This window comes from Pristis pectinata, chromosome 12 (genome assembly GCF_009764475.1).
Source record: "Pristis pectinata isolate sPriPec2 chromosome 12, sPriPec2.1.pri, whole genome shotgun sequence".
Classification (NCBI taxonomy): Eukaryota; Metazoa; Chordata; class Chondrichthyes; order Rhinopristiformes; family Pristidae; genus Pristis; species Pristis pectinata.
This window is the reverse complement of record NC_067416.1, coordinates 18,563,383-18,575,805: the sequence shown is the minus strand read 5'-3', so window position 1 is coordinate 18,575,805 and position 12,423 is coordinate 18,563,383. Positions and strand designations below refer to the sequence as shown.

General features: G+C 42.7%; 1 protein-coding gene across 1 annotated transcript in view; it reads left to right on the top strand.

Annotated features, from left to right (window-relative positions):
* Positions 1-4,220: 4,220 nt before the first annotated feature.
* plpp4 (phospholipid phosphatase 4) overlaps positions 4,221-12,423 on the top strand; it is a 239,898-nt gene continuing 231,695 nt past the window's right edge. Inside the window, exon 1 of the mRNA XM_052027399.1 lies at positions 4,221-4,892. Coding sequence (XP_051883359.1) covers positions 4,801-4,892 — 92 coding nt within the window. The 5' untranslated portion in view covers positions 4,221-4,800. The remainder of the gene's footprint in view (positions 4,893-12,423) is intronic.

Below are 12,423 nucleotides of genomic sequence, written 5' to 3'. Positions count from 1 at the left end.
CAGCCCAGGTCGAGGACTTCATTCAGGCACCCCCGGAAGAGGAGAAGTACGATAAGTTCAAGACCCTCCTTCTCGAGACTTTCGGCCTTTCCCAACACGAACGGGCCTCCCGCCTCCTCCACCTCGATGGGTTGGGTGACAGACCCCCCTATGCGCTCATGAACAAGATGTTGGCCCTGGCAGACGGCCACAAACCCTGCCTGATGTTCGAGCAGGCCTTCCTGGAGCAGTTACCCGACGACATCCATCTGCTCCTAGCGGATGCCGATTTCAGCAACCCCTGGGAGGTGGCTGCCCGGGCGGATGTCCTTTGGTGGGCGAAAAAGGAGAGCGGGGCATCCGTCAAGCACGTTGCCACGCCACGTACCCAGCGGCCCAGCAGGCCAGACCCGGCAATCGAACGCACCCCACCCGCCACCAGCTCTGAGACACCAACTGACCAATGGTGTTTCTACCACCAGCGGTGGGGCGCTGATGCCTGCAGGTGCCGGCCACCATGCAGGTTTCTGGGAAACGCCAGAGCCAGCCACCGCTGATGGCTACGACGGCTGGCCACCCGGATAGCCTCTTGCATGTGTGGGACAAGCATTCTGGACGCTGTTTCCTAGCGGACACCGGAGTCGAAGTCAGCATCATGCCTCCTAACAGCCACGAGACTCGCAACTGCACACCAGGACCCGCCAGCTGCCAACGATAGCGCCATTCAGACCTTTGGCACCCGTTTGGTGCACCTCCAGTTTGGCACCTGCAACTTTACTTGGAAGTTCATCCTGGCCACCGTCACGCAACCACTCCTCGGGGCAGACTTCCTTCGCGCCAACAGTTTTCTGGTTGACCTGTGGGGTAAGCGCTTGGTACATGCCAGGACCTTGCAAATGTTCCCAGATCCACCTCACCACCGCCTATCACCCGCAATCCAATGGGCTGGTGGAGAGGTTCCATCGACACCTGAAGTCGGCACTCATGGCCCGCCTTCAGGGGCCCAACTGGGTAGACGAACTCCCCTGGGTCCTGCTGGGGATATGCACTGCACCAAAAGAGGACCTGCATGCCTCGTCCGCAGAGATGGTCTACGGAACGCCCATAGTCGTCCCGGGCAAGTTCCTACCAGCCCCTCGGGGGCCAGAGGAAGAACCTGCCGTGGCGCTTGACCAGCTGCGCGAGTGACTTGGAAACCTGGCCCCGACACCCAGCTCGCGACACAGACAGGCCCTGAACCGTATCCCGATTTCCCTCCAAGACTGTAACTTTGTCTTCGTCAGGAGGGGTGCGCACCGAACACCGCTGCAGTGGCCATATGAAGGGCCGTTCCGGGTCATCAGGAACAATGGGTCTACGTTCATGCTGGACATTGGGGGGCGCGAGGAGGTTTTTACAATTGACCGGCTGAAGCCGGCTCATTTAGACTTGGACCAACCCGTGGTGGTCCAGCGAGTGCGATGCAGGGGCAAGCCACCCAAGTCATAGTTTATTTAATTCTGGTTTTCGCGACGGTATCGCCGGTTCGGTGGGGGGCGGTTATGTAGCGACTCATGGCACCGGCATCGAACCGGCTCCCGACATCGCGAACGTCGTCAGAGGCCCCGATCCAAGATGGCATGGGACCCTCCTTCTTCCCCATCGTCGGGCTAGGAAAGCCCACGCGTGACGTCAGCACGGGAACTGTAGCGCGGGAAGTTTTCGGATATTAAAGGTGCACTGCGCCCCGTCATTCATTCGACTTCTGATTTCAAACCAGCGACTCTGTGTCTTCATTTCGTAGTGTGTAGCTAGCCGCTACAACATCAAACAATGAGGAAACCAAGACTCTACAACTGTTCCACACTTACCAAAGAGCATAGAATTGCTTTATCCCTTATCCCACTGGCCCCATTCTTTCCCCTCCCTTGCCCTCTCAGTCTGCCCATCACCCACACATTCTTCCCTCCGGTTCCCCTCCTGACCTCCTCTTTATTCCATGCTCTACTGTCCTCTCCTATCAGATTCCATCTTTTTTAGCCCTTTGTCACTTCCACCTCCCCCCCCTCACTTGCCTATCACCCCCTCACCTGGATCCACCTATCACCCTTCCAACTCTTGCTCCACCGCTTCCCACCCCTCCCCATCCCTTCTCATACTGGCCACCTCCCCTCTTTCTTTCCAGTCCTGATGAAGAGTCTTGACCCAAAATGTCGATTGTCCATTTCCCTTCATAGATGCTGCCTGACACACTGAGTTCCTCCAGCTTTTTGTGTGTTTGCCAAGCAATTCAATCAAAATAAATGTTTGCCAAACAATTCAATCTCCTTCTTGAGGGAAAAAAACTTCCAAAGTCAGTTATGAAAGGAATGAAATCAGGTGTCAAATAAACTTACAGCTCGAACCAGCTTTCCAATGTAGTCTCCTCTAGAGTACAGGAAACTCGCGGGAGTTGTTGCAACAGCAGGAATGTGAACTTCAGGCATAGGATCTTACTAAATGGAAGAATAGGGTTGAGGAGCCCTATGCCTATTCTTTCTTCAAGTTCTTACCTTCCTGAAAGGTACATCAGTCATTTTTTTTATGAAGTGTCCATATAACCACTCAGCTGTTATCAAGAGTTTACTTCAGGTGGGGATTGTCTGTTTATTCAGACCTCTGATGATCCAAGGAAAGGATCTTAATTTAAATATATTTGTAATATTAATGTTGTGATAACAAAATAAAAAATGTAATGGCTGCATCATAGCTGATATATAAACTGAAAATAATGAGAAGTTGGTTCATTAGATTTGCATTAAACATTCCTGAGTACACATGGGTCAGTATATGCAGGCTCCATACACTCTGGTACATCATGGAGGCATACAGCCAGAAAGGGGACCATGATCATTCATGCGGACCATGGTGTCCACCAAGCTAGTCCTATTTGCTTGAGTTTGGCCCATATCCCTCTAAACCCCTCCTATCCACGTATTTATCCAAATGCCTTTTAAATGTTGTTATTGTACCTGCCTCAACCACTTCCTCCGGCAGCTCCATCCATATACCCACCGCCCTCTGCCTGAAGAAGTTGCCCCTTGGGTCCCTTTTAAATCTTTTGCCTCTCACCTTATACCTATGCCCCTTAGTTTTTGGTTCCCCTTCCCTGGGAAAAAGACTATGTGTGTTCACCCTGTCTATGCCCCTCCTGATCGGAACTGGGTAGAGGCCATTCTGATTAACGTGCAGGAAGTCATTTTAAAAGACTTTAATTGCAGTTATTATAATGCAGAATAAACCCAGGCCATTCGGTTCCATAGAACTGCCGTGGAAGCACGTCAGTTTCCGCCAGAGGGGACTCTCCAAGACGAAGAAAGCTGGGTTGGGATATTAAATAAAAACCGTGAATGATGGAAACGGCCAGCAGGTCAGGCAACGTTGGTGGGGAGAGGAACAGAGTTAATCGGAAACATGAACTCTGAGCATTTCCAGCATCCGCAGTATTTTTATTTAGCTTTTCGATTGCACCGTAAATGTTGCCTTACACCTGCAATAATATAGAATGAAAGAGTTCAGAATTTGCAGTATAACTTGAAGAATTAGATAGTCTTTGTTTTATTAAAGCATTTATGAACTACAATTAATGCCAACCAAGGTAGTTTTAAATGCTTCTGTTTACTGCATTTTCCAAGTCAGGGCAAACCGTGCCAGGCGTCTTCAGTACAATAAGAACCGAAGACCACGCTGAGAGAGCGCGGTGACTCTGGCTGGCGAATACTACGCCAGGTGCAATACTTACCGCTTCAGTTAGCATGTTCATTAAAATGTTTTTTTTAAAAACTGGTCAAATTGCCTCCAGCCCCTGGTTTATTTAGAACGGTCTGGTTAATTCCTATGGCAATACTTCCAATCTAATGTAAGCCGTGCTCTGTGCCTAAAGATTGACATCTTTACCAAGCATAAACTTTTCTTTTAGCGGGAGCTGAAGACAGAAAGCAAAGCGACCGCAGACAATTCTCACTCCGACACATCCACTTCTGGTCAGAGAGCTGGTCCCAACGCCAGAATCTTCCAGCAAACACCACAACAGGTAAAAGGCTTAAAAAGCAAAGCAAGCAAGCAACGAACGCTTTTCTGAGCTACAAGAATTTCAGTGGAGATATCCGCGGCGGGAGGCGGGAGCCACCGACTAGCAGTCTCTCTGGACTTTTTCCAGGCTTTTTGTGTAAAATAACTCTCTCTCACCCTAAAAGAATTCAGCAGGAATGGCTCTCCTGTTGAAATAATTTAAGCATGCTTTATATTGCGTGGAGAAGGTGGTTTACAGTATCGGTTTGTGGTTAACTCATTGGGTATTCGTGTCAGTCGTCAGAGGCGAGGTGTTAGAGGGGGAGATAGTATATATTGGAATGCACTTGACTTCCAGATGCCTGAAACAAGCGAGGCCGCAGCCCTTTGCGGTGTCACAGTTTGAAGGAGCTCCGTCGCGTTGCTTCTAAACTCGGGGAAGGCGCCGCTTTAAGAAGAGCCGCGGACAGGCATCCGAGTATCACCTGGCTCTGCGTCTCCGCAGCACCTAGACTGGCTTCAGCCCTCACTCGCCACCACCCCCACCGTCCTCCGGCGGCTCACCTGATCGATCGCGCACAGTGAGCGCCGCCGAAGGCAGGGGGAGCTGAAATTCAACCCGGGCAGCGCTGGAGATGCTCGACCTGGTGAGGCGGCGTGCTGGCATTCGGAACGGGCTGCCTCGGACATCCGGAGTCCAGTGACACCTGCCACCCCGTTCCTTTCATTCACCGGGACACACACCCGTTATCTTTCTTCGTTAAAATAGTGATAACCCTCTCCAGTTCGGCCATGCAGCTGCCTCCTAAGGAACCACAGAAAAAGAGCTTGCGGGATTTGGCAATTGAGATCGGCATGAGAGTTTTCCTCTTCGGAGTTTTTGTGTAAGTGTAACTCTATTAACCGGGTTAGCTATGATTTCTGGACTCGGCGTACTAACTCCGGGGAGTATTAACCACGCTTTTTGTTTACCCTGCAGTCATCCCATTGTCTTTTTTTTTGATTTTGCGTTCCCTGCTCCATTTCTTGTGATTGCCCCTATTACCACTTCTATTCTATTGCCCCCTTCCCTATCACCCTCTGAAATTCTCCTGGGATACTCAACCTCACCGGTCTTTACTTTCGCCTTGAAACCTGATTGCTTGCTGCTCTACAAATGGGAGTGAGGTCGGAGTCAGTGTCTGGAACTCTGAACCCTCACTCCCTCCAACTGTGAAGCAGCAGACCGACTGTTTAGTAACTGCATTGTGTAAAACGTGCAGAGGGGACGTCTGTTGTTTCTGATCTGCATGCCTTTTAGCTGCTGTCGATGGGAAAAGTGATCTCTTTAATGTAGAAAGTAATAGTGTTTTTTAAAATTTTAATTGTGTTGCTTTCTGACAAGGGCGCGCATTATTAGGTTAATATTTACGTCCGTTTATCCTGACCGTAATCTTGAGCCACTGTCGTTCCCATGTTGTTTGCGCGGGTCTGCAGCAACGTTCACTTATGTGTTTCTGAAGAAGTGAATTGTCACCGTTTGTCATAGGCATTGAATAAGTTGCATTGTGCAGAGTTCTAATGGCAACAATAATGCTTCCCCTCGTGTGATTAATGTACTCCATTGATAATCCTGTAGGTGTGATATAATTTATTATCTATCAACTGCGAAGTATGATGTGTGGTGCAGCCCATCTGTTGATCAGCAGCCAAATTTCAGTCAAAGTAAATACTTATTTAATAAAGATAATTAGTATCATTATTCATGCAAATTACCTCTAAGGTAAAACCATGTTACAATTCACATTTTTGTTCTATCTGAGCCGTAGATTTAAACTCATTTAAAACTCCTAAAAGGAGAATTGTTTGACTCGAATTATTTTTACTCCAGGTCTTTTGTTTTACAGCAAATTATTCACCTAGCTTGTTTAATGTCTAAAAGTGCAACTCCCTCATCAGGTATAAAGTGGAATGCAATTAGTGCAGCTGCAGTTTGCAGATGCTGAAGGTTGCTTTAAACATTCCACAGGAAAATAAATGCATGATGCTCTGATTGCAGACGAAATACAATTGTGTGAGAAAGAGGAAAAATGTAATCTAATGCTAGTGGTGCCTCCTATTGGGGGTTTCCTGTTACTGGTGGTGGCTATTTCAGATAAGGAAACATGTATATTGAGTACACTATTATTCTTTCACATTACATTTAAATACTTCACCATACCATAGCGTCTTTTATGACCTTCAGCGCATCACACTTCCCCTTCATGTTAAATTTGAGTGCTTCAGCATACAGCAAACTCAAATCCTCAAGGGTTTGAGAGTTTCAAATTATGGCACCACTCTTTCACATTAAATTTAAGTGCTTTAGCACATTGCACCATCTTTTCACATTAGATTGAGATTCTTGAATGTACCATGCCACCATTTTATTTAATGGATTTTGGTGGCTTATCACATCACAACACCCTTTCATCAATTACATTAGATCACTTCAGAATAACTGTACCACCCTTATTTTACATCTGGTTTTGGTGCTTGACATACATAGAGCTTACATGTTTCTCCTCATTAACCGTTTGAGTCTTGACTGCCCATTGCATGTTGCAAAACATTCTTATTTTTGGAAGGCTGACCAGACTGGCAATGTTGAGAATTGTCCATGTCACAGAATAGGAATTACTTTGTCCACCAGTAGTCAATAATCATATCTGCTTGGGTGATTTTATATATATTTTTATATATGAAATCTGTAGAATACTCCAAGTTTAAGAAACAGAAATGATAATAGATTTGTTTGAAATGCACCTTTTTTTACATTTCTGCAGATGAAATTGGCTGCAACTCTTGTCAGTTTGCTCTACATGAGAACATAAAGATTCTATTTATATCATACTGCCATCAAACAAATTCTTATATTTTTGTACTGATAAATTTTGTATATCATAATACCCAAGTGGCCTCAACATTAAAAAGATAGAATGTGCTTTTTTACATCACTGATTTAATATTGAGCAAGGGTCATTAGATCGTTTCATTGAGTTTATTACTTTGTCAAAATTATTACCCTTGTGGAACAACATGCTGTGAGTACTATAAATAAATGTTCAATGTCTCTGTGCACCAATTTTATCTGTGTACATGAGTTGAACCATTACTCACATATAATTTTATCTCTGGCCAATAAGAGTGTGAATTGTGATTCTGGGTAATGCATTTGCAAACTATTAATGCACAAGAAAAACTGAGAACTTAATAACTTAATGTGATGCCAGATGAAACAAAGAAGTGTGTAATTTTGTGTGGTGTTGAAATACTATGCTACTGCCACTCTTGGGATTGAAGGCTGACCATGGCTTGGTGTTTGTATTCTTGCTTTGAGTTGGTCTCACTCTAGAGACTTAAGAATGTGATATTGGATGTTGTTTCTACACAAACAAACAGCGGGAGCGCTGAATTATTGGAGATGCTAACTCCTAGATGCACATTAAACTGAACCATCTCTCTCAAGCAGACATGAAAGATCTCACGATTGTGTTTGAAGAAGAGTAAGGCATCTTTTATGACCAGTACCAATTCTTCAATTTGTACTGTTAAATAGATTATCTGGTCATTACCTCATTGCTGTCTGTGGAAACTTTCTGTGTTCAAATTGAATGTCCATATAATAAACAACTTCACTTCAAAGATACATGAGTACATTTGTGTGCCCCCTGAGATTGCAAAAGATGTTATATTAATGGAAGTTTTGGGGAGGGGAGGTAGTTGAAGAAACAACTAAAAAAATGTTTGTTACCATTTGTTTGATGTTAATTACTAGTTTATAGTTACTTTCACGGTCTTTGCTCCAAAATATTCTCAAAGGATACCAATGCATTGAGGGGTAGAAAATTGAACTTAAGTGAAGTACTTTGGTTTTCTCAACTAATCTTACTAGAAAAATATGTTTAAGATTCTCATGCAATAACAAAATTATGACTGTTTCTTATTTCCATTGGCAACAATTGTAAATATATTTAATTGGCCATGTTTTTCCTATTCTGTTGTACCTTTACCAAATTAAAGAAGTCAATTTAATGTAATGTAATATATGGGATCCAGGTCCATAGTTCACTGAAAGTGGCTACACAAGTGGATAAGGTGGTAAGGAAGGCGTATGGAACGCCTGCCTTCATCAGTAGGAGTGTTGAGTATAAGAGTAAGGAAGTCATGTTGCAGCTAGATAAAACTTTAGCTAGACAACAACTGGAGTATTGAGTACAGTTCCAGTTGCCTCATTATAGGAAGATGAGATTGTGGAAAAGGTGCAGAAAAAGGTTTACCAGGATGCTGCCTAGATCAGAGGGTATGAGCTATAAGGACAGGTTGGACAAACTTGGGTTGTAACTCCTTAGAGCGTCGGAGGCCGAGGGGAGACCTGATAAGAGTTTTTTTTCCTATTATGAGAGGCATAGATAGGGTAAACAGTCAGAATCTGTTTCCCCAGGTTAGGAATGTCAAACACCAGAGGACATGTTTTTAAGGTTGGGAGGGAGGTGAAGTTTAAAGGCAATGTGAGGGGCAAGTTTTCTTACAGAGTGGTAGGTGCCTGGAATGGGTTACCAGGGGTAGTAGTGGAATCAGGTAGTTTGGTAGAGTTTAAGAGTCTTTTAGATAAACACATGGGAATGCTGGGATATGGATGATAAACAGGAGCAGAATATTTAGTATACAGTAAATTGGCATTAAGATAGGCACAACATTGTGGGCTGAATGGCCTGTCCAGTGCTGTACTGTTCTATGTAAAAGCAATATACTCTGGATGCTGGAAAACTTAAATAAAAACAAATTTTGGAAATGTGCAGGCAGCTTCTGTGGAGAGAGAAATCAAGTTAATGGGCTAATCTTGCTGGCTATTGCAGTGATATCAATTGGAGCTGCCAGCATGCAACCACTGCAGTAAGTCCCAAAATCCTGCACATGCATTGTCAAACGCAGAAGACACGCACTTACAGATTCAGAAGATTGAATCTGTTTATTTATTTATTCTGTCACTGAACTCCACGTCAATGGCAGAGCTTAAATTTGCTGGGAATCCCAGCACAACATTGGGAAATCATCGTTCAGATCCAGTACCAGGTTGGATCTGGCACAGATGTGAGATCTCATTGATTTCAATGGGAATTGTAGGGCAAATGATTGGGAAGCAAAAGGAAAGGTAAGCAATACTTTATTACTTACCTTAATCTTTTAAATTATGTGCAGTTAATGTTAATTATCAACTTAATTACTTTAATTCTAATAGTTTTAATTCTCTGAATGTTAGATTCATTAGAGTGGCATTAAAATCAATTACAGCTTTTGCAGCCAGCAAAGTCCAGCCCTAGCTTTGCCATATGTCAGGGGTGTTTCAAGGCTGGGCCTCCTTACTCTTAGACTGAGATCCTGTCACTAGTGATAGCATGTTGCTGGACCTCTGGATGCTAAGGGACAGCAAGATAAGCCCTTCACGTCTGGACAAAGTAAGTGCAAGAATAGGGTCCTGCTGGATACGATTGTGGGTGAGGAAATGAGGCCAAAACGATCTAGTCTGAGGTGAGAAGTTGTTGACCTGAACCTTTAATTTTGTCTCTTTCCAGACCTGCAGAGTAGTTCTAGTTTTTTTGTTTTTATGCAAGTTTATTTTGATTAAGCTGTCAATAGTAATTCAATAATCTGTAAAAATTTAAATATCTGATCTGTAGATCTGGCATTATAAATCAGATTTAATATTTGCAATGTTATAAGATATCTTTATTAGTCACATGTACATCGAAACACACAATGAAATGCGTCTTTTGCGCGGAGTGTTCTGGGGGCAGCCCGCAAGTGTTGCCACGCTTCCGGCGCCAACACAGCATGCCCACAGCTTCCTAACCTGTATGTCTTTGGAATGTGGGAAGAAACCCTCGCAGACACAGGGAGAATATACAACCTCCTTACAGACAGTAGCCGGATTTGAACCTGGCTCACTGGCGCTGTAAAGCGTTACACAAACAGCTGCACTACCATGCCTGCCCATATTCAATTTGGTCAATATTTTACTGAACAATATTTTATTTCTGTTAAATGAACCACAATAGAATGAGATCTTACAACTTAAGTGGTTCTTTCTTCAGAGGATCAGATTGGCTTCTGCATAATCCATGATTTATTTGTCAAAATCTTTTCCTAAAAATGCTGGCTGTTGAGCAGAGGATGACAGTTCAAGAATGAAACATCATAAAATGAGAAAATTAAACAGTAAGATTTAAAGTAAAATGCAAAGTCTGGCCTACCAAAAACAAATTACCTTAATGTTCTCAAATATATAATTTTAGATAATATTTAAGTATTTACAACACTTATATTATACTTGGTAATGCCCAGCTATTATAGTGCAAAGTGACAGATTCAATAACCACATTACTTCAACCTGACTGGTTATGTGGCACTTTGGAAGAGCTTTCTGCTGTGCTTCAATATCAACTTTCTCAAAAATGGTAAATAGCTCCTGGACTATCACTTATCGGACCATTTGTGCAGATAAGACATTTTTCTGTTTTCAGGGAGCCAAAGAGAAATGCATTGATTTGACACTAAATGTGACCAAGTATAAAAACACATCAAAAGGAAGGGAAAAATTATTGTGAGAAGCTAGAATTCAGAATGTGAAATGTGAGATTTCAAATTCTGCAGGAAATATAAGGCTTGTTTGTGTCTTGCTGTCCAAAGCTGCAGTCTAATCTTGTTTTTCATTTTATTTGCTTGAAAATCTGTAAATTAGCAGAATTCATATTTAAGTAATCATAATAAAACAGTGCAGAAGGTGTTTGATGTGGAACTTTAATTTCAGATTAATAGGCCATTTGAAATAAGCAGCATAGAATTAACTGGAGAATATTGTAAAGAATGAAGAAAGGCTGTTCACAATGCAGAGAATGCACCCATGCTGAGAGTGGGTGCCAAGCAGACAACTATGTCAAACGGTTTCATCCACAATTCATAATATTCAATTCAAAAGTTATTTCATGAATATGGAAACAGCAAACAGAGGAGAGTTTTGCTATCCCACCCATGTAACATTCTCTTTTATGATTCTATAGTCATAGAATTCTCTACAGTTTAAAATGCATATTTTAAAGTCTGACTGCCACATCAAGGTAATATTTTTATTAACAGTCAAAGCATTTGGGTTTGAAGTACAATCTCAACAATTTGGATAAAAGCCAAATAAATTTTTTTTGAAATACTTGCATCAAACTTTAGGGCTTAGGATAATAGCTTCTCCTTTAAGTGTGCATTAGTATCACATCTTAGTGGAGTATTATACGAAATACACATCGGTGTATTTTCTCTCGCTGAAAAATGAACTAGCAAAATAAAAGATTAAATGTAAAAATATTGCAGTGTAAATTGAGTGGATTGCTATATTAAAACACTAGTGTCAAAAAGTTTGTTAATATAGAGTTAAGAATTGCTGCAATGCCAAATACAAATGTCAAATGATCGAGGGGATAGGTTTAAGGTGAGAGGGGGAAAGTTTAAAGGAGATGTGCAAGGAAAGTTTCATTTTACACAGAGAGTGGTAAGTGCCTGGAACGTGCTGCCACGGGAAATGGTAGAATCAGATATGATAGCAATGTTTAAGAGACATTTAGACAGATAAATGAACAGGCTGGGAGTGGAGGGATATAGATCATATGCAGGCAGATGGGATTAGTTTAGATTGGCATCATGATCAGCACAGACGTAATGGGCTAAAGGGCCTGTTCCTGTGCTGTACTGTTCTGTGCCCCATGTTCTATGTTTGATGATGTTACAGTGAGTGATGTCACATGGCCTTTTAACTGTAACACTGACATCATTGCGTATTTGCCAAGCTAGCTGCTGATTCATCAAAATGATATCCTTGGGACACCAAATGTGTCATTGATATCATGGCTGACCATCCGGCTCCATGGATATTGAAAACTAAGGATAAAGAAAGCACCTGAGCTGATGATGGAGCCACAGGTAGAGTGAATTGGAACCAAAGTAGACACATGAAGATGAAGAGAGGGAAAGAAAGTGTTTAGATTAGAAGAGAAAAATTATGGATAGAGGATTGTTTAATGGACAAAAAATAAAGGGTAAGGATAACCAGATTATTGTCAAGTTCTCAGGCTGTAACTAGTGCAGTGCATCAGGGATCATTGATGGGACGTTAGTTATTTACAATCTATATTAATGACCTAGAAGAAGGGAATGAGTTTCTAAGGATATGGCATTATAAGGATATGTAACAAGGTAACTTGTAAGGCCAAAAACCAAACAAAATGCACACAGACCGGTTAAGTGAATTGGCGAGCAGATGGCTGATAGAGTATAATGAGGGAAATGTGAAGTTATCCATCTCAGAAAGAATAGAGGAGTAGAGTATTACTTGAATGGTAGCGTTCA